Source organism: Carassius carassius, chromosome 21 (genome assembly GCF_963082965.1).
Source record: "Carassius carassius chromosome 21, fCarCar2.1, whole genome shotgun sequence".
Taxonomy (NCBI): domain Eukaryota; kingdom Metazoa; phylum Chordata; class Actinopteri; order Cypriniformes; family Cyprinidae; genus Carassius; species Carassius carassius.
Genome location: NC_081775.1, coordinates 28,459,983 through 28,483,597, shown reverse-complemented (window position 1 = coordinate 28,483,597; position 23,615 = coordinate 28,459,983). Strand labels below are relative to the sequence as shown.

The window sequence follows — 23,615 nt, the reverse complement described above, 5'->3', positions numbered from 1 at the left end:
CGTCGCCATGGTTGCTGTACCACCGCTGACCTGCCGGATCCCCAGCTCGGCTCCTCAGCAAAAAACTGGTATGCATCGCACCCAGTGGCGACTCCAGACAATTTTGATTGGGGGGGCAATGGGGGGTCCTGGTCATTTCAAAGGGGGTCTCATGAAAACCAACAAAAAATACAGTGGGCACGGCTAATAACTGCATATTACTGCATCGAAAATACATTTTGGTCCAAAAATAGCAAAAACTATGACTTTATTCAGCATTGTCTTCTCTTCCGTGTCTGTTGTGTGAGATTTCAAAACACTGAAGTGTAGTGATATCCGGTTCACGAACGAATCATTCGATGTAACCGGATCTTCTTGAACCAGTTCACCAAATCGAACTGAATTGTTTGAAATGGTTCGCGTCTCCAATACGCATTAATCCACAAATGACTTAAGCGGTTAACTTTTTTACGTGGCTGACAGTCCCTCTGAGCAGGGCTGTGCAGAGACCTTTGGAGGGGCTGGTGCTCAAAGTATAAAAGGGGCACATGGAACAAGGCTTTAAATGGCGCTGTTCAAAATATCAATACAGCAATATATTGTGATGCATTCCTTGCTGATTCCTGTATAGATATGGATGATTATGTATTGATACAGCAGCAAATGCTTTGATGCAGTTTTGAAAAAGAAACAATAAAGACAATTTTAAGTTTAAAATAATAATAGCTCTGGGATTAGAAACTGAAATGTCTTAAATTGTCCCAACCTGATGGCTTTTTCTTTTCTGTTCTACAGAATAAACTGAAATCACTTCTGCCTCTACATTTTCCTCTTTCTCACCAGCCTCTGTCTCCTGGCTTGCTGTTCCCTGCTCTCTTTCTGTCACTTGTGCCTCTACATTTCCCTCTTTTTCTTCCTCTATCTCCATCTCCTCTTTTGATCTATTACTTTGCACTCTCTGTCCATCTAGGAAAAAGGCTCAATTTACTATTTCAGCATTAATCTATTATTTTAACCATCACTACTACTCTTGCACCTAATCAAGAAGTCCACCTTAAATATTGATACAAATCATAAAAAAACTGATACACTGGAATATAGTGATTAATATTATTATTACTGTTGTAGTTGTCTAAAATTGAACACCTTTGCAATGTAAACAAATGACAGGCTACATTTGTTATTCATATCCTTCACACTGCACTTTGATGTCAGGTATATTATGCATTTTTTATTGACATTGATATTTGTACATTTATTTCCAGAGAGATATTATTGAGTTTACAGGCTAAAGTGGTCTTGCTGTTGTAAACACTATTGCTATTGTAGAAAAAAAAATATTTGCGTCACATTTAAAATATAATTATATTTTAATTCGTTTCTGAATTGTTTTTATTTTTATAATGATAATTCAGAGAATTAGAAAATCTGAATAAGCCTTACCAGTGTTGTGATGATTATTTTTAAGGCACTCAACTATGGAGGTAAATCAGTAGCTAAACTTGAGAGGTTGAAGATCTGAATGTGAGAACTTGTCATATTAATATTTGTATTTGTAAGTTAAAATTTACACTCACAGCTCTGATTTGAGATTCTGAGTTGAATCTTTCAATTTGCACACACAGACAATGATCAAAACACCCGTGTTTTGAATTGGAAGTTGTAGATTAATAGTTACAAATGTGTAGAATTACATTCACACAAAGAAAATGACATATACACATGTTTACGACATATTTACTTTTGCACTTTACTTCAGTTTCGCTGCACAACGTCAAGTCGGCACTTACAACCTCTCAGATCTGGAAGTACAAGTTCAAATCCTAGCGCTCTGACTTTTGCTACTCTTTTTGCGGTATTCTGTTGCAAAACTCACTTGTGCACTTGTATATGCAGATGTGAGAGAGCAGAGCTGGGGGCGGGACTTTGGTGCGAATGAGAACATTTTATTGGTCGATGCCCGACCAATGAACAACGCCAATTGTTTTCACTGAATATCCTTAGCTTTGACAGGATTTTAAGACATTGCATTCATTTTGCCATTCAGGTATTATCTAGTAGACAAATAATGCAACATATTTTATATGTATATCCCACTGCATATTGCAGAGTAAACTCGCTGTACCAAAGCATGCTTTGATCTCACCGCCACGCGTTCACGTGGTTCATGGAGCTATCAATAGTACTAAACAAAACGTTTTGTCAATATGCTTGAAATGTATTAATTGGGACAGACAGCAGTTTTATTATATTTGCAGCGATTTCTAGTAATTTGTAACACAAAAAGTGCATTGATTATGCATGGATAACTGCGTTGACTAATGACTATATGCGTTATAATAGCAATTTATACTGGAAAATGGAACAGCATTATGTTCTCATACTCCTCCTTGGCAGTTAAATGTGACTAAACAATTAAGTGTAACTTTTAACCAATAAAATAACTGTACTGAATGTTAACTCAGTCATGTTTAGTTAATTTGAAGAGATCATGGTTAGTGATGGGATTTATGGCTCTTTGAGGGGATCCGGATCTTCGCGATCCGTTCCTTTCAAAGAGCCATTCAAAAGAATGGCTCTTTTGGCTCTTTTTAAATATTTAGTCAGTTTTAAGAAGCCAGCTTGGGGGCATCTCAGTTTATCCTGGAAATAATCACTGGAAAGAATGATGAGGTGAGATTTGTAGTCAAATAATTAAAACTCAGATATCACACACCAATATCTGAGTTTGAATTATTCTGAAATATTGATTATTACCTCATTTGTCATGTGTGGACTATATTCCATAGGGTTGCACAAATCCCTCTGCTTAGACAGTGACATCACTATTTTGGATTTACCTTTAGTACAAAGTGTGTGTGTGTGTGTAAAGCTACGTTGACTTATGTTATTCATACAATACCTACTCAAATAAACATCAAAAACAAAGCCGGCTGCAATGAATTTCTGTGCAAAACAGCTTTTACTACAAACACTTTCACACAAGAACATTGTTATCACACAAGAACATTTTGATAGAAAACCAAAAATATTTAAAGTAGATAAAATTAGAATAAATAAAATGGAAATGTCTACATACTACATACTATTACTACTGTAAACTTTGCAAATAGGACATCAGCCCCTTCAAGTCAATGAACAATAACAAAGTGGGCTGCAATGAACATGCACAACTAATAACTAATATCATCACGCTATAAAGGGTTGGCCTGCGCTGGGTGCGCCCCTCCCCCTATAACTGTTCTGTCTCGCGGAGGAGCTCATTTGTGTGCATCTGTGTGAAATACGCATAGGAAAAAAGAACGACAGAAAGAACGGCTCCCCTCCAGCGGCGACTCGGCTCCCATCGTTCATGTTTATGAGCCGTTCAAAAAAATCGGTTCGTTCGCGAACGTCACAACTCTAATCATGGTACTAAATAATATGCGCAATAATTATGATTCATGAATGACCATTTGAAATATAACATTTTCTAATATGGTTATTATTTAAACTACAATAACTGTAGTATTTAGGTTTAAATTCCAGTGCAAAGAGGCACGCTTTAAATTAGAGGCATTTGATGGCCAGAAAGATAATATTCATATGCAATTCCATTGCTTAAACACTAGATGGCCTTGTTGATGTTTAATAAATACATGTATTTAGCTCTACTAGTTGCTCAAAACAGTATTTCTGGTCATAAGTGCTTATTTTTTAGGTTTTGCTGTTTAATGTACATTTAGACACTCGATTTTATATAAAAAAAATAATAATAATAATGTTGCATTTAAAAAGGTTCATTACTGACAAGCAAATTAGGAATTTAACCCAATGAAGATGTTAAAATTATTTTTACAAAACATAAAAATAATAAAAACAGCATTATATTGCAACTCTGGTAGAGTGATATGCAGTGGGATATACATATAAAATATGTTGCATTATTTGTCTACCAGATAATACCTGAATGGCAAAATGAATGCAGTGTCTTAAAATCCTGTCAAAGCTAAGGATATTCAGTGAAAACAATTGGCGTTGTTCATTGGTCGGGCATCGACCAATAAAATGTTCTCATTCGCACCAAAGCCCCGCCCCCAGCTCTGCTCTCTCACATCTGCATATACAAGTGCACAAGTGAGTTTTGCAACAGAATACCGCAAAAAGAGTAGCAAAAGTCAGAGCGCTAGGATTTGAACTTGTACTTCCAGATCTGAGAGGTTGTAAGTGCCGACTTGACGTTGTGCAGCGAAACTGAAGTAAAGTGCAAAAGTAAATATGTCGTAAACGTGTGTATATGTCATTTTCTTTGTGTGAATGTCATTCTACACATTTGTGACTATTAATCTACAACTTCCAATTCAAAACACGGGTGTTTTGATCATTGTCTGTTTGTGCAAATTGAAAGATTCAACTCTTCACATCAGAGCCATGAGTGTAAATTTTAACTTACAAATACAAATATTAATATGACAAGTTCTCACATTCAGATCTTCAACCTCTCGAGTTTTGCTACTGATTTACCTTTATACTCAACGTGTTAAAAAATAAATAAGTACTGTAATATAATAAAAGTTTAGTCAAATAACATAAAAAAGACCAGACCCCTCGATGCCTGTGAAACTTTTCTCCCTCAAACAGCACGCTAGTGTTACTTCTACACTACAGGCTACACACAGCAATATAAACCACATATCTGCATGTTCTCACATCACATCGTTCTTTTAAAATAATAATAAGTAAATAAACATCAAAATCACTTCGCTGAGAATGACACACCACTTACCAGCTGCCACGGTGTTGAAAATATCCTCTAACAATTAAAAAATGCGGATGAGGTCGTCGTCGTCAGGTGAAAGGTCATCATGTTGGTCATTTTATTTACGGCTAAATTATTATTAATAAATTGTACTAATATTATGATTGGGCGTGGGCAGGCATTCACAAAAGGGTATGTTATTACAAAAAAAATTCGAGGAAATTTTGCTTTGACAAAAGGGCGCTTAAGGGGCAAAGGAGCAGGTGCTCAAGTGAACCGGTTCTTTCGGACAGTTCGATCAAATAAACCAGTTGAAAAAAAAATGGTTCACCGGTTCTTTTGCGCTCGATGTAATGTCATTGGCGACGACTGCCCTTCATTCAAGCCTTCGGTTTACCCGTGCTAATAACATTAGCACAGAATCAGTTCAGAATCAATCATCAAAAGAATCAGTTCGGTTCAGACATGCTGTGTGTCAGTCTGCTTCATGCTGAATCAAGCATGCGCAGTATCATCAGCTCCTCGGTTCTCGAATCGGATGCGTCTGACAGAAACGGTTCTTGGTTCAGAGTGCGAATAAATTTCGAAATAATTATTATTTATTATTGTTCTGCGTAGTTTGGAGAGAAACATTTTTTAATCTTTATCCCGGATATATATATTTTTTTAATCAGGAAGAGGATGGGGGGTCAAATGGGGGGTCAAAGCGCCCCCCCCTGGCGCCGCCGGTGATCGCATCTGCTGCCCTCTTATACTCACGCAGTGATCAGCGGCAGCTGGATGCAATAATTGCATGCCAATGTGCATTGGCTCGTTTAGTTTACACTCGAAGTAGATTGGTCTATCGAAGCGATATCCCATATTCGTCGGTCACCGACGTGGCGTCGGGTTACCATACGTAACCAAGACGTTTTCCCATTTGAGGTTTCTGTGTAATAGTGTAATGGCAGTAATACAGTGGTATAATAGTATTGGGTTTGTTATTTCATGCTCATATATTCAGCTGTTCAGTGTATTGTGTGTCTGTCTTTGTTTTATTGAAGCTCAAAGCCCCTACTGGAGGAATGTGTATTACCAGACGCAGAGTAAGTCAGCAGATTTGCACTGTTGCACTGATGCATAATGTTAGATAATAAAGTAAGATAAGTCATTTTTTTATTAATAAACATTACTGGCATTCAACATTACTATTTAATTTAGTAAATGTTAAAACTGTGTAAAAATCTCTTTCTGTTTTTAAAGCTCAAGCCCCTTCTTGGAGGAACCCATATTACTATGCGACAAGTCAGTACATTTACAATGTTGTATTATTGATGAATATTAATTAGTGCTGGGCAACGATCAATCATGATCAATCACATCCAAAAAAGAAAAGTTTTTGTGTACATAATATATGTGTTTTGTCTGTCTGTATGGAAGCATATGTCTGTATGGTAGCAATATTCAATTTGGGATGTAATACTGTATGCAAAATGACAATGCAATATGTAAAATGACAATGCATTTCTGTATTTACATTTACATTTTCCAATACATTTGTGCAACGTTTGGTGCAAAATGAAAATGAAAATTAAATTACATAATTTTCATTTGCCATTTCATACACCAGTTTAAATATGTAAAATGAATACTAATTTTAAAGCTTTATAAGTTGCAAAATTAAAATTTATTACAGAAATTATTAGATATGTCTAACATGTTCAAGCAAAAACTGTGGCAAAATTATCATTTAAATGCTATTTTTCTTAAATGCATTAACACTCACAGTCAAGACACTTACGATTGCATTTTCATTCAATGTCCTGCAATGAATGTAGCAAAATTCAATGTGCACATTGAAAATGCATTCCGAGCTGATCACGTGTCCGCCCCCTCCCACCACGTCAATCACTGCGTGAACAAGGCGGGGCTTGCAGAAGGTCAAGAGACTCAAATCTTAAGAAGAGGATTCAAGTGAGAGAACATGGACAAGACAGTTGGCCCGTGTATGTTTTGATCATTTCGGTTTCATGGCTTCAATATTTCATTCGCACTTGTGGGCGGAGCTGAAACGCTGCTTTCATCTGATTGGTCGAATTGCTCCACCTTCAGCTCGGTCTTTTCATTCTTTCAGGCAGAATAAGAGTCAGTGCGAGTGAAGCACTGTAATGTCTGAAACTACACTCACTGTTAATTAGCATATAATTTGAATCAGATGTAGCTGGGCACATAATTCGTGGTGCTGAGACCTGCAAGAGACCCTGTTAAATTATTTCTAGGTTGTATATACTGTATTGTATAAATATTGTCCCACTGATAAAAACAGTGCAAATAGTTCTGTCTCCTTGGATAACAGTGAAGTGGAAATAAATATAGTTACATTTATGAAATAAAATTAAATAGGATTTTTTTGGGAAGGTAAGTCTGGCCAGTTAAATTAAATTATTTCTAGGTAACAGTATTGTATAAATATTGTCCCACTGATAAAAATAGTGCAAATAGTTCTGTCTCCTTGGATAACAGTGAAGTGGAAATAAATATAGTTAAATTTATGAAATTAAATTAAATAGGATTTTTTTTGGGAAGGTAAGTCTGGCCAGTTATACAGCTACACGAGTCAGACGAGTCTGAAGATCTGAGCTGAATTTGGTGAAACATTAAAGTTCTAGTCTGTGTCAATTACTCTCATAATAAATAATAATAATAATAATGTTACCCGTATTTTTCGGTATAAGTTGCATCAGTCCAAAAATACGTCATGACGAGGAAAAAAACATATATACGGCTACGTTCACACTGCAAGGCTTAATGCTCAATTCCGATTTTTTTGAAAAAAATCGATTTTTTTGCAAGGCCGTTCACATTTCCAATTATATGCGACCTTTTGTGATCTCCTGTGTGAACGTGAAATGACCCAGAAGTAGAGGTCTTCACGGGTCCACTTGGATCCGAAAACCCGAGGTCCGACCCGAGACCCGAGCGGGTTCGGGTCCAAAACTCCAACGAGTACCTCGGACACGGGTCGGATTCGGTATTAGTGGTCTCGGGTAATTTAAAATAAATATGCCTTTTCCAAATGGACCCGAGAAGACCCGAATTCTTTTAAACTATGTTGGGCATTTAACAAAATTGCATTATTTAAAACAACTATGACACCGTTCTCTCATTTTTTCTAAGTGTGAGAGCAAATCAGCGCTTCTACGTGCAACGGGCTATAAGCACGGTTGCCTCGCAACGCATTTATTTACTCAGTTCCACATTAACCAACCCCCCTCCCTTTGCCAAGAACTAGTGCGCCATCATGTGGATGGATGTTTGACTAAATGCAAGTACCGGTATTTGAATTGTCGTTAAGCCAGGCCTGTCAATCAATTTGAAAAATACGCGACACTGTCAGAAAAGCATGGAGGCGATAACAGACATTGCGAAAAAGGTGAGGGAAAACGAATATGTAGAACAGAAACATCCAGGGTCGTCATCGGTGTTTAGTCAAAATCAATGACTGGGAGACTTTGTATATTTTATTGAAAATCTGTTATTCTGTAATCTGAAAAGTTATATTTGAGAAACAGCCATCGGTAAATTTTATCCTGTGGTGGTTCTAATGTTAATCATCGTATGGTCCGGTAAATAACATTATGCCAACTTTTAAAGGACGTAATGGGTTACATGTGTGATTGACATTTCAGCACTTCAGCGCGTAGGCTACTCCTACTGCCGCGTCTATGTTAAGTGCATTTTTGAGAAACGCATGGTTGCAGGCTGTGCACATGTAAATGCCGTTTACGTTCGGGTCCAGTCGGGTTCTAAAGGAAATGCCGTCAGGTCGGGTCGGACTCGGGTCTAATTTTATCGGGTCTGTCTCGGGTCGGGTTTTTCTTTAAAAATAAATAATGTATGCATGTCGGGTTCGGGTAAGTAGTGATTCGGGTCGATTCGGGTCGGGTACAGTTTTTAGGACCCGAGAAGACCTCTACCCAGAAGTGACCCGCATGCGCAGAAGAGTACTCAACGCTCAACGACGTCACTGTCACGGCAGGGATCCAATGAGGCACGGAGATAGAACCAATTGCAGGTAAGTCATTTATTAAAGGGTAATCCAAAGGGGTAAACAGTCCAGGCAGGGTCAAAACCAGAATATCAAACATAAACAAGACACGAAGACAAGGCAAGAAGCGACGGACATGAATAACTATAGGACATTAAACACATGGACCTCAAACAACGATCTGACGAACAGGAGACGAAAGACAGGGCGTTATATAGGCGGTTGGAATGAGATGCACCTGCCGCTGATCAGGCGATCAGTGGCCACACCCACATGAACCAATCAACATGACATAACATGACTACAGCTGGAGACGGTGCGTTCACGAACCGTGACAGTCACTCGTTGTTTGCGGAAGTAGCTAACGTTAAACATGGATGTCAACAACAGTGTAGTCAACAGCGGAGCTCTTTTTGCAATATTAAGTTATTTTCCCAACGGAGCCAGCACAATTACAATCTTCTCATTTTAAGAAGAAAATTAAAAAAGAACGAGGAGAGAAAGGTTTTTGGCCATGGTGTTTTGTGGAGCAGTGTTAGCAACGTCGGTACAGAGAAACGTGTGGGTGCGGAGTCGCAGCCAGGAGTGGTGGTATACTGATGTGAGTGGCTTCACTAATACAGAATTCATCAGTTTATCTTCTCGTTCCCGCCTACTTCAATGCAGAATTATGACGTTTGTAGCGTATCAATGACGTACGGGTCGGATACATGTGGCCTGGCCGTTCAGACGGAGGTCGCATTTCAAAAGATCGGATACGTATCGGATTCAGGACCACATATCCAAGTGGCCTGGGTCGCATTTGAAAAGATCGGATCTGTGTCGTTCAGACTGTCATGAAAAGATCACATACAGGTCGCATAGGGGCAAAAAAAATCGGAATTGGGTCGTTTCAGCCTGCAGTGTGAACGTAGCCTAAGTCACACTGGACTATAAGTCGCATTTATTCAGAACCAAGAGAAAATATTACCGTCTACAGCCATGAGAGGGCGCTCTGGGGTAGGCTACAGGAGCAGTGAGCAGCATAGAGCTAATTTTACAATTTTTATTTAGAAATGTAACTATATTAATTTTTACAATTATTTATTAATGTCACACACACATACCTAGTGGCTTATGACTTAAAAGATGAGAGTGGTAAATGTTACAGACATGGAACTGTTCAGTCTATTATTGATTTTTATTTCCACTTCACTTTTATCCAAAGAGAGAGAACTATTTGCACTGTATTTATCAGTGGGACAATTTTCATACAATACTACAACCTAGAAATAATTTGCAGGTCTCAGCAGCACGAATTATGTGCCCAGCTACATCTGATTCAAATATTATGCTAATTAACAGTGAGCGGTGGTTTCAGACATTACAGTGCTTCACTCGCACTGACTCTTATTCTGCCTGAAAGAATGAAAAGACCGAGCTGAAGGTGGAGCGATTCAACCAATCAGATGAAAGCAGCGTTTCAGCTCCGCCCACAAGTGCGAATGAAATATTGAAGCCATAAACCGAAATGATCAAAACGTACACGGACCAACTGTCTTGTCCATGTTCTCTCACTTGAATGTTCTAATTGAGATTTGAGTCCCTTGACCTTCTGCAAGCCCCGCCTTGTTCACGCAGTGATTGACGTGGTGGGAGGGGGCGGACACGTGATCGGCTCGGAATGCATTTTCAATGTGCACATTGAATTTTGCTACATTCATTGCGGGACATTGAATGAAAATGCAATCGTAAGCGTCTTGAATGTGAGTGTTAATGCATTTAAGAAAAAAAGCATTTAAATGATAATTTTGCCACAGTTTTTGCTTGAACATGTTATACATATCTAATCATTTCTGTAATACATTTTAATTTTAATTTTGCAACTTATAAAGCGTTAAAATTAGTATTCATTTTACATATTAAAACTGGTGTATGAAATGGCAAATGAAAATTATGTAATTCAATTTTCATTTTCATTTTGCACCAAACGTTGCACAAATGTATTGGAAAATGTAAATGTAAATACAGAAATGCATTGTCATTTTACATATTGCATTGTCATTTTGCATATTACATCCCAAATTAAATATTGCTACCCATATGCTTCCATATGTCTGTGTCTGTCTAGCCCTAACCTACTGAGTTTTTTAATTTATTTTTATTCGAAATTAATAAACATAACTAGTATTTTACTAGTACATTACTATTTAATCTAGTGAATGTATGTGTAAAAATCTCTTTCTGTTCTTAAAGCTCAAGCCCCCTCTTGGAGGAAACCGTATTACTATGCAAAAAGTAAGTACATTTACAATGTTGTATTGAAACATATTGAGGCTTTTTTTAATGCTAATAATGCTCTTAATATGTTTTCTTATCAAATGTCAAAATATTACTTTAACTGCTTTTTACAATACAAGTTTTCTGAAAATACACTTAAGTAAGTACAAGTAAATACAGTTTCCCCATTTGAGGTTTGTTTGTAATAGTGTAATGGCAGTAATACAGTGGTATAACAGTATGGGTTTGTTATTTCATGCTCATATATTCAGCTGTTCAGTGTATTGTGTGTCTGTCTTTGTTTTATTGAAGCTCAAACCCCCTACTGGAGGAATGTGTATTACCAGATGCAGAGTAAGTCAGCAGATTTGCACTATTAGCCAATATTATGGATCAGTGCAACAAAGTAAGATAAGTCATTTTTTTATTATTAAACATTACTGGCATTTACAACCCGAATTCCGGAAAAGTTGGGACGTTTTTTAAATTTTAATAAAATGAAAACTAAAGGAATTTCAAATCACATGAGCCAATATTTTATTCACAATAGAACATAGATAACGTAGCAAATGTTTAAACTGAGAAATTTTACACTTTTATCCACGTAATTAGCTCATTTAAAATTTAATGCCTGCTACAGGTCTCAAAAAAGTTGGCACGGGGGCAACAAATGGCTAAAAAAGCAAGCAGTTTAGAAAAGATTCAGCTGGGAGTACATCTAGTGATTAATTAAGTTAATTGATATCAGGTCTGTAACATGATTAGCTATAAAAGCTTTGTCTTAGAGAAGCAGAGTCTCTCAGAAGTAAAGATGGGCAGAGGCTCTCCAATCTGTGAAAGACTGCGTAAAAAAATTGTGGAAAACTTTAAAAACAATGTTCCTCAACGTCAAATTGCAAAGGCTTTGCAAATCTCATCATCTACAGTGCATAACATCATCAAAAGATTCAGAGAAACCGGAGAAATCTCTGTGCGTAAGGGACAAGGCCGGAGACCTTTATTGGATGCCCGTGGTCTTCGGGCTCTCAGACGACACTGCATCACTCATCGGCATGATTGTGTCAATGACATTACTAAATGGGCCCAGGAATACTTTCAGAAACCACTGTCGGTAAACACAATCCGCCGTGCCATCAGCAGATGCCAACTAAAGCTCTATCATGCAAAAAGGAAGCCATATGTGAACATGGTCCAGAAGCGCCGTTGTGTCCTGTGGGCCAAGGCTCATTTAAAATGGACTATTTCAAAGTGGAATAGTGTTTTATGGTCAGACGAGTCCAAATTTGACATTCTTGTTGGAAATCACGTCCTCCGGGCTAAAGAGGAGGGAGCCCTTACAGCATGTTATCAGCGTTCAGTTCAAAAGCCAGCATCTCTGATGGTATGGGGGTGCATAAGTGCATACGGTATGGGCAGCTTGCATGTTTTGGAAGGCTCTGTGAATGCTGAAAGGTATATAAAGGTTTTAGAGCAACATATGCTTCCCTCCAAACAACGTCTATTTCAGGGAAGGCCTTGTTTATTTCAGCAGGACAATGCAAAACCACATACTGCAGCTATAACAACAGCATGGCTTCGTCGTAGAAGAGTCCGGGTGCTAACCTGGCCTGCCTGCAGTCCAGATCTTTCGCCTATAGAGAACATTTGGCGCATCATTAAACGAAAAATACGTCAAAGACGACCACGAACTCTTCAGCAGCTGGAAATCTATATAAGGCAAGAATGGGACCAAATTCCAACAGCAAAACTCCAGCAACTCATAGCCTCAATGCCCAGACGTCTTCAAACTGTTTTGAAAAGAAAAGGAGATGCTACACCATGGTAAACATGCCCCGTCCCAACTATGTTGAGACCTGTAGCAGAAATCAAAATTGAAATGAGCTCATTTTGTGCATAAAAGTGTAAAATTTCTCAGTTTAAACATTTGCTACGTTATCTATGTTCTATTGTGAATAAAATATTGGCTCATGTGATTTGAAATTCCTTTAGTTTTCATTTTATTAAAATTTAAAAAACGTCCCAACTTTTCCGGAATTCGGGTTGTAACATTACTATTTAATTTAGTAAATGTTAAAACAGTGTACAAATCTATTTCTGTTCTTAAAGCTCAAGCCCCTTCTTGGAGGAAACCATATTACTATGCAAAAAGTCAGTACATTTACAATTTGTATTGATGCATATTAGTGATGCGCGGGTCGGCTTTTTTTCCAACCTGCGGGTCCCGCTTTTCTGAAATTATTTGGCCCGCCCCAGCCCGCCCCGCAAATAAAGTAAAATTTCTTGACCCGCCCGACCTGCCCATCGGGGACATCACGGAAGTCATGTTGATGCTTAGACCTTCGTATTATACCCTTATCGTATTATACCCTCGGCGCTATTAGCAGCACATGCGCAGCTCGTGAACAGCTCTGTGAACTGTTTCATCCTGTCAAAGATTTACTCAAGATGTGACGGAGCATGTGATTTGTTGAACGTAGTGAACGAATACAATTTTCTCGTAGGTGAACGAGTTGAATGAACTGATACATCTCTTTCGAGAACGAAATGAGAGCGTTCAGGTTCAGTCGGCCAAGCATGTAAATCTTGATCAGCAATCAGCTGTTACAGATGAGGTGTAGGGCTAAACGTAAAACAAAGTGCAAGAGGAGGATAAGGAATAAATGAGGAGTTTACTGACGATAACGAAGAATACAGACAATATTAACCAGATAACATTTAGCATACAAGTCACATATACATGAACAACGATATCAACAATCAACAACGCTAAACATCGACAATACGATATTCAACAACGATCAACAACGATATACAATAATAATCACGGACCAGGGAGAACTAAACAGACCAGGTATTTAAACACACAGGTGATGAGGGAACTGGGGACAGGTGAGGATCAATCAATTAACTAAAACAAGAAAAGGAAGATGACCAAATAAGGAAACCAAAAGTTCATAAACGTGACAGTTCGCCCCCTCCCGGAAAGGTGCATCCTCGCACCGCAAGAGGAATATCAGCGGAGGGAGGGTGGGGGTTCTGGAGGCGGGCGAGGAGCAGGCCAGGAGCAGGTGACGAGGGAGCATGGAGGTAGGGACCAGGGCGGAGTGGATGGAGGGAGGAGCCAGGGAGGAGCCCGGAGCAGGAGGAGCCAGATGGTCCACCAGAGACCAGCCAGGACGGAGATCCATGGTGAAGTCAACGGCGGGAGGAGCCATGGTGAAGGAGGGATCGACGACACCAGGGGGCCGACAGGTGGAGACTGCACCGGTGGGTGAGGAGCCCAAGATGGTGCAGCACAGCCACAGAACCAGGGTGACATCGAGGATCCGGAGGGCCTAGGTGGAGCAGAAGGCTCAGGCGACCAAGGCGGAGGCGGGGTCCTGGAAGACCGACGTGGAGCCGGAGCGACCGAGGATGGAGGTGGAACCAGAGGGAAGGAGGAGCCTGACAGAGCCGGAGGGATGGAGTGACGAGGTGGAACCAGAGGAGTGGAGTCCCGAGGCGGCGGATGGTCGACGACTGACCAAGGTGGAGCCGGAGGGACGAGGGAGCTGGTGGAGCAGGTGGGATGACAGGCCATGGTGGAGACGAGGGAGCTAAGAGCCAAGGCGGAACTGCTGGGTCGAAGGACCGAGGAGGAGTCCAGGGCTCGGAGGCTGGAGGTGGAGACAGGGCCTTAACGCGCCAAGGTGGAGCTGGAGACTGGCAGTCCAGCGGCAAACCATCGCGCCCAGATGGCGGCGGACTGAGAGTGAGCTGCGGAACTGACTGGCACCAGCAAGGATGACGAGGAACTGGCTGGTCTAGGAGGAGGAGAGAGAGGAAGGATGGGGGGAAACACAGGAGGATCAGGGCTGGACGGAACCAGCGGAAGTGGAGCAGAGGGACTGGTAGGTTTAGGAGGAGGTGGGAGAGGGAGGCTGGGAGGGAATACGGGAGACACAGAAAATTCAGAGCTGGGCGGAACCAGCGGGGACACAGGAAATTCAGAGCTGGGCGGAACCAGCGGAGACACAGGAAATTCAGAGCTGGGCGGAACCAGCGGGGACACAGGAAATTCAGAGCTGGGCGGAACCAGCTGAGACACAGGAAATTCAGAGCTGGGCGGAACTAGCGGGGACACAGGAAATTCAGAGCTGGGCGGAACCAGCGGGGACACAGGAAATTCAGAGCTGGGCGGAACCAGCGGAGACATAGGAAATTCAGAGCTGGGCGGAACCAGCGGAGACATAGGAAATTCAGAGCTGGGCGGAACCAGCGGAGAGACAGAAAATTCATAGCTGGGCGGAACCAGCGAAGAAACAGAAAATTCAGGGCTGGGCGGAACCAGCGGAGAAAAAAAATTCAGGGCTGGGCGGAACCAGCGGAGAAACAGAAAATTCAGGGCTGGGCGGAACCAGCGGAGAAACAGAAAATTCAGGGCTGGGCGGAACCAGCGGAGAAACAGAAAATTCATAGCTGGGCGGAACCAGCGGAGAAACAGAAAATTCAGGGCTGGACGGAACCAGCGGAAATGGAGCAGAGGAGCTGACTGGAGGAGGTAGGAGTGGGAGACTGAGAGGGTATACAAGGGGATCAGGGCTGGATGGAACCAGCAGAAAAACAGGGGATACAGGAATTACCTCCATAGACCAGTCCACTAGATCCATAGGTTGCTCCATATTTCCCGAGACTGAATACAGCTCACCCTCAGTCGCAGGAGTGTGGGCAGGGCTTTCCTCCACGCCCTCGATCTCCACGAGGACTCCCACGATGCACGGTGTTGCCGGCTCACACACCTGGTCAGTCGCGCTCTCGACGTCCTGAATCGGCTCGGGCTCTGCGGCTGCAGTGGGCTCTGGCTCCGTGTGGCTAGATGGTGGCTGGCTGGTCTCTGGGTCGGGAGTGGGGCTGGAGATATCCTCTTCGGCGGTGCTGATGGTCCACGAAGATCCATTCTTCTCCAGCACCCACTCCACAAAAGCGGCGAAATCCTCTCGGGGACCGTCCGCTGGTAGGCGTGCCTTACTCCGCTCGCTCAGGCCGGTGTAGAAAAAGTTAGAGAGCGAGCGGTCGGGGAAGTGGGTAAGGCACGCCAGATCTAAAAAGTCCCTGGTATGGTCCTCCAGCGAACGGTCCAGTTGCTCCAGGCATAGGAGACGGACTGCTGGGATGGCCATTCCGGGAGAGGAGGAAAAAAAAGCAAAAAATAAATGAAAGAAAAAACGCCGCTAATATAACTAAACTGTTGTGGTCCGTGATTCTATTACAGATGAGGTGTAGTGCTAAACGTAAAACAAAGTGCAAGAGGAGGATAAGGAATAAATGAGGAGTTTAACGAAGAATACAGACAATATTAACCAGATAACATTTAGCATTCAAGTCACATATACATGAACAACGATATCAACAATCAACAACGCTAAACATCGACAATACGATATTCAACAACGATCAACAACTATATACAATAATAATAACGGACCAGGGAGAACTAAACAGACCAGGTATTTAAACACACAGGTGATGAGGGAACTGGGGACAGGTGAGGATCAATCAATTAACTAAAACAAGAAAAGGAAGATGACCAAATAAGGAAACCAAAAGTTCATAAACGTGACATCAGCAGATATAAAGCGCAGTTATTTTTGCACATACGCTTGTTTTTGTATTTAGCATACAGAACATAACTCAACGTTTAATCCCCGATTTATTAATGTGAATATATAATATATGAACTGTCTGATCAAACAATGAAAATGTTTAATTATGTAAGAAAACGTTGTGCTTTGTTCATCGGAACAACTTATTTAGACTATTTATTTAATGCGATCATACACACACTTTAATAAAGCCAAATCAGTTTTTGTCAGAAAGTAAACATGTTCGTTGACTGAAAGGGATAGTTCACCTAAAAATCTTAATTATGTCCTTAATAACTCACCCTCATGTCGTTCCAAACCCGTAAGACCTCGTATTGGAGACGCGAACCGTTTAAAACGATTCAGTTCGATTTGGTGAACTGGTTCAAAAAGATCCGGTTACATCGAATGATTCGTTTGTGAACCCGATATCACAAACTGCTTTGTTTTGAAGTCTCTCACAACAGACACGGAAGAGAAGACAATGCTGAATAAAGTCGTAGTTTTTGCTATTTTTGTACCAAAATGTATTTTCGATTCTTCAAAATATTCTAACTGACCCTCTGAAGTCACATAGACTACTTTGATGATGTTTTTCTTACCTTTCTGGACATGGACAGTAGACCGTACACACAGTTTCAATAGAGGGACTGAGAGCTCTCGGACTGAATCTAAAATATCTTAAACTGTGTTCCAAACATAAACGGAGGTCTCACTGGTTTGGAACAACATGAGGGTGAGTTATTAATGACATAATTTTGTTTTTGGGTGAACTATCCCTTTAAGACATAACACAAGACACTCTTTTTCGCCACCTGCTGTGGCGTATTTGTGTAATATGAAGAAATGATCACTGAACAAATCAGTGAACGAATCTGAACGAATCATTTTGGTGAACGAACTGAAAATAAACTAATATCTTGAAAGAATCTAAATTTCCACTACTAAATTCCACGCAACATAAATGGATTTTTAAAAATTTTGTTTTTAGTGACCCGGCCCACAAATAAAGTGCCAATTTCTTAACCCACTACGACCAACAGTTGCACTGTTTAACTGATCCATAATATTGGCTAATAAAGTAAGATTATTTATTAATAAACATTACTGGCATTTAATATTACTATTTAATTTAGTAAATGTTAAAACTGTGTAAAAATCTCTTTCTGGTCTTTAAACTCAAGCCCCTTCTTGGAGGAAACCATATTACTATGCAACAAGTCAGTAAATTTACAATGTTGTATTATTGATGAATATTAAAGTGCTGGGCAACGATCAATCATGATCAATCACATCCAAAAAAGAAAAGTTTTTGTGTACATAATATATGTGTGTGTGCTGTGTGTATATTTATTATGTATATATAAATACACACACATACAGTATATTTCCAAAGTACTTACATGTATTTACATGTATATATTTATATTCATATAATATGTATTAAAAATATATTTAATATATAAACATAACATTTTCTTAAATATATACATCCATGTGGGTGTATTTATATATACATAATAATTATACACATTACACAAACATATATTATGTTCATAAAACTTTTACTTTGGATCCAATTAATCGTGATAATTCATTGCCCAGCACTAATATTAATGCTTTTATTTCATCATAATAATGCCAGCAGGAGAAACAGAGGTTTCCCCAGTAGTAACTATACACAAAGCAGCGTGATTAAATGTAATTAATGTTTTATGCCTTAATATGATAAACAGAACAATATAAATACACAAGAAAGAATTACCGAGGGGAAAAAATAATAAAGCTATTGTAAGAATAAATTAAACTTGTTTTTATGTTTCAGATAATTAGACATGCTAAAACACAGAATTTGGTAACAATAAAAAATTAGGTTGAAAAAATGAAAACATTTATTGGGCCCTAAACATCTATGTCAACATCGGTTTTGTTACACCTTTTATAAATTGTGGTTAAATTGTTTCAGTTTCATGATTTTACTTAATACTGATGATTTTTGATTAATGCCATTTTATTTAAAGATTAAAAAGAGACCAGAAAAACTGAAATGGAACAAGATGGAATCCAGAAAAATTTAAATGGAATTTGGTGAAGTTGTTATATTGATTGCTATCATTATAAAAAAACATGAACACCACGATTCCTTTAAGTGTCTGTGTCTGTCTGTCTGTGTCTGTCTAGCCCTAACCTACTGTTTTTTTTTATTTATTATTATTCGAAATTTATAAACATAACTAGTATTTAACATTACTATTTAATCTAGTGAATGTATGTGTAAAAATCTCTTTCTGTTCTTAAAGCTCAAGCCCCCTCTTGGAGGAAACCGTATTACTATGCAAAAAGTCAGTACATTTACAATGTTGTATTGAAACATATTAAGGCTTTTTCAATGCTAATAATGCTCTTAATGTGTTTTCTTATCGAATGTCAAGCTATCACTTTAGCAAATTATTTTTACAATATTAGTTTTCTGACAATACACTTAAATAAGGTTCTAATTAAACATATTATGTTTCAATTTATAAATAACAGTATAGACATTAGATTTAACACAGTACTTTTAAGTAAATACAGTTTCCCATTTGAGGTTTCTTTATAATAGTGTAATGGCAGTAATACAGTGGTATAACAGTATGAGTTTGTTATTTCATGCTCATATATTCAGCTGTTCAGTGTATTGTGTGTCTGTCTTTGTTTTATTGAAGCTCAAACCCCCTACTGGAGGAATGTGTATTACCAGACGCAGAGTAAGTCAGCAGATTTGCACTGTTGCACTGATGCATACTATTAGCTAATAAAGTAAGATAGTTCTTTTTTTTATTAATAAACATTACTGGCATTTAACATTCCTATTTAATTTAGTAAATGTTAAAACTGTGTAAAAATCTCTTTCTGTTCTTAAAGCTCAAGCCCCTTCTTGGAGGAAACCATATTACTATGCGACAAGTCAGTACATTTACAATGTTGTATTGAAACATATTGATGCTTTTTGAATTCTAATAATGCTCTTAATGTGTTTCTTATAAAATGTCAAACTATCACTTTAACACCTAATTTTTACAATATTAGTTTTCTGACAATACACTTTAATCCTAAATAAGGTTCTTATTAAAACATATGTTACCCTGGACCACAAAACCAGTCTTAAGTCGCTGGGGTATAGTATTTGTAGCACCTTTATTTTTAAGAGTGTATGTCTCAAATTATAAATAACAGTATTATGGCAAGCCGTTTTGACTTTTTGTCATTCTCAGGATATGAATTCTTGATATCAACAAATTAATTTTCACTAGTTAAAATGTTTATTCTTGAAATCAGGGATTATATTTCTACTAGTAATAATTTGATATCAGCAATTACATTTCCACTAGTAACAATGTTAATTCTTGATATCAACAATAAAATTTTCACTAGTTAAAATACTAATTCTTGATATCAGGAATTACATTTCAACTAGTAAAAACTATAATTCTTGATATCTGTAATTGTATTTTCACTAGTTAATTGTCACCATAGGCTGCCATTCAAATTGAATTGTTGATATCAAGAATTGATTTCTTACTAGTGGAATTTCCAATTTCACATATCAGAAATATAATTCTTACTAGTAAAAACCTTTATTTTTGATATCAGTAATCACATGGTTACTAGTACAGACGTGTATTCTTGATATCAGCAATTTAATTGTCACTAGTGACAATGTTCATTTCTGATATCATGAATGTGATTGTTACTTGTAAGAAAGCCATTTTAGATATCAGAAATTACCCTCCCAATTGTTGATATCAGAAATACATTTTCAGATATCAGAAATGAACATTGTCGCTAGTGACAATTAAATTGTTGATATCAAGAATTAACATTTCAACTAGTGACAATGAATTCTTGATATCAAGAATTAAAATTTTTACTAGTAAAAATGCCATTGTTGATATCAAAAATTATATTTCTACTAGTAAGAAATACAAAGCTGATATGTGCATTAAGAATTGTAACTAGTAAGAAATGCATTTTTATATCTGTAATAGTTTTGGCGCCCTTTTAACATTTAAACATATGAATTGTTGATATCAAGAATTAAATAGTTGATATCAACCATTTAATTATTGATCTCAGGAATTACATTTCCACTAAGACCAACACGAATTCTTGATATCAAAAATGACGCCATCACTCGCAAAAATACGTTTATCATATAAAAAAATTAATTACAACTAGTAATACACATACTTCTTTATATCCGTAACTTAATTCTTACATGTTAAAATTACATTTTCACTAGTAAAAAGTGTTATTTAAGATACTATGAATTCCTTTTTGGATATGTGCATAATTGACTGACGAGTGCAACCCTTTATGAATGTTTATGGCGTGTAGACGACATGGTACAGAGGCCAAAAGAGAATGGGCACATTCGATTGCCCTCTCATGAAAAAACGCTCCTGTAGACTATTTTTAATCATTATTTGGTTTTCATTTTGGTTGAGGCTACTTACACTAACTCCACCTACCAACAACACTACAAAAAGACTTCAATATATTATTGGATTCTGTGGCGCAGATGGTAGAACACAAAGTAGTTGTTTTTTGATGCGACAGACCCGGGTTAGATTCCACCTTCTGCTGAGATTTTTCTTCACACTTTTCACATCCCGTATCACATCAGAAAAGCATATATTTTCAATAAAACTGAACAAAATTATCGAAAAGTGAAAAATAATGTGGATATTGTGCAAGGTTAGAGCTAGTTGTAGGGGAAAATTACAATTTACACTCAATATGTTATTATTGTAGCCTATACTGTTTTATAATGTTGCCTACTACAATAATGAGGTGCAGATATTGGACACTTTTTGCACTAAGTACTACGAACAGCATCAAACTACTATTACTGTAAGAAAATACTCATATTATTAAATAGTGTAAATAGAATCTATTGCTAATAAAATATGCTATTTTAACAGTGTAAATATAATTCATTGTATTCAAATAGCCCCTGCCAAAATCAAATTCTAAACTATCAGCCAGTTTATTTTAACTGGAAAATGAAGGCTGTGATATTAATTGTATCCACTAGAGGGAGCCACATGATAAAGATTCTTCTAAGCCTTTTTCAGTTTTATTGATAATAAATGCAATAAATGTGTAAAACTGTAGTGTAGTGACAGTAGTTTAATATTATTAGTGTGCATAGAAATATGTGAAATGCTTGTAAATCAATAAAACAAACTTTATTACCGTATTTTTCGGACTATAATTCGCACCTATCATGCACCATCATGTCGAGAAAAAACATATATAAGTCGCACTGGACTATAAGTCGCATTTATTTAGAACCAAGAACCAAGAGAAAACATTACCGTCTACAGCCACGAGAGGGCACTCTATGTTTTCAGGGGTATGTTTTCAGCACCCTCTAGCGCCGGTAGATGGTAATGTTTTCTCTTGATTCATTTCTCTTGGTTCATGTCAAATTAATTTTGATAAGTCGCACCTGACTATAAGTCACAGCACCAGACAAACTATTAAAAAAAGCGACTTATAGTCCGGAAAATATGGTAAATATACAGTATCATACAGTATCTCACAGTAGTGAGAACACCCCTCATATTGTTGTAAATATTTTATTATAATTTTTCATGTGACAACACTGAAGAAATGACACTTTGCTACAATGTATAGTAGTGTACAGCTTTTATAACAGTGTATATTTACTGTCCCCTCAAAATAACTCAACAGATAGCCATTAATGTCTAAAGCGCTGTCCACAAAAGTTAGTAAATCCCTAAGTAAAAATGTCAAAATTGGGCCCAATTAGCCATTTTCTCTCCCCGGTGTCACGTGACTCAGTGTTACAAGGTCTCAGGTGTGAATGGGGAGCAAGTGTGTTAAATTTGGTGTTAGGTTTGTTATTTCATGCTCATATATTCAGCTGTTCAGTGTATTGTGTGTCTGTCTTTGTTTCATTGAAGCTCAAACCCCCTACTGGAGGAATGTGTATTACCAGACGCAGAGTGAGTCAGCAGATTCATACTGTTGTATTGATAATGTTATCTATTAAATTAATAACTTTTACTTTTAAACAACAACAGTTCTTAGGTTTAATTTCTTTTTTTTATTCTTTCAAATATCACAGCACCATTTTGGCGCATTCAGAGTACGTCTAATTTCCTACTTACTTACTCATCAACATTTAAATAAATAAATGGGCAATACAAAAATATCTGTCAGTTTGGAAAACCATTTGTAATTAATTATTGTGTTGCTCAGATCATTCAGAAGTACCAGTACCAAATATTACAGTGTTCAGGCAGATGGAGGACAGAGAGCGTGTGATCGTCATGTGTTCATTTGGAAGGAGGCTCACTGAGAGCTCTTTCCAGCTGTCACTGAAGAGTGAATACAACTATGACTTAAAGAACCCACGGTGCTTTTCAAATGAAGTGTGTGTTTTTGATGTGAAAGTGAGTCCACCGGTTTCCTTCACCTGTGTACACCAGATTAATTCTGTTGTGAACCGTCAGAGTGAGACCTACACATACAGCCTGTCAGGTAAAACATACTGTTACTACTGTATAATGTAAAAGTTGCTCTGTTTTGCTGTCATGTTTGATATTGACACATCATCATGTACATCAATATAATCTAAACCCTTTAAAATATAGATTTTTTTCTTGTCCTGTTGAGTATTTCATGAGGTTTCCTTGTAATGGCTTAAGCAGTACTTGCATAGGCTTAGTATTTCATGTTCATTAATTTAGTAATATTTAATATGTTCACACCCAGCTTTCAGTATCATACTGTATGTGCCCTGTGTGTCTCAAAACATGTAACTGTATATTTGTTCTGTACATACAGTTCATGTCACCTGTGTTTTCTTTAAGATTTTGCTGCAGATCCTCATTATGAAGGAGTATCTTCATTCTACATTGGCTTTTTCTCCTTCATTGCTGTTGGTCTCTTCATCATGACTGCAGCAGTGATCGTGAAC

The 23,615-nt window shown here is 38.1% G+C and overlaps 1 protein-coding gene across 1 annotated transcript in view; it reads left to right on the top strand.

The window, feature by feature from the left end:
- The window catches only part of LOC132098068 (uncharacterized), a 32,148-nt gene extending 9,405 nt beyond the window's left edge, over positions 1 to 22,743 (top strand). The window contains exons 7-14 of the mRNA XM_059504183.1: positions 5,761 to 5,802; positions 5,960 to 6,001; positions 10,980 to 11,021; positions 11,316 to 11,357; positions 18,925 to 18,966; positions 19,330 to 19,371; positions 19,529 to 19,570; positions 22,597 to 22,743. Of these exons, the coding sequence (XP_059360166.1) occupies positions 5,761 to 5,802; positions 5,960 to 6,001; positions 10,980 to 11,021; positions 11,316 to 11,357; positions 18,925 to 18,966; positions 19,330 to 19,371; positions 19,529 to 19,570; positions 22,597 to 22,685 (383 nt within the window). The 3' untranslated portion in view covers positions 22,686 to 22,743. The remainder of the gene's footprint in view (positions 1 to 5,760; positions 5,803 to 5,959; positions 6,002 to 10,979; positions 11,022 to 11,315; positions 11,358 to 18,924; positions 18,967 to 19,329; positions 19,372 to 19,528; positions 19,571 to 22,596) is intronic.
- The last annotated feature ends 872 nt before the right edge of the window (positions 22,744 to 23,615 follow it).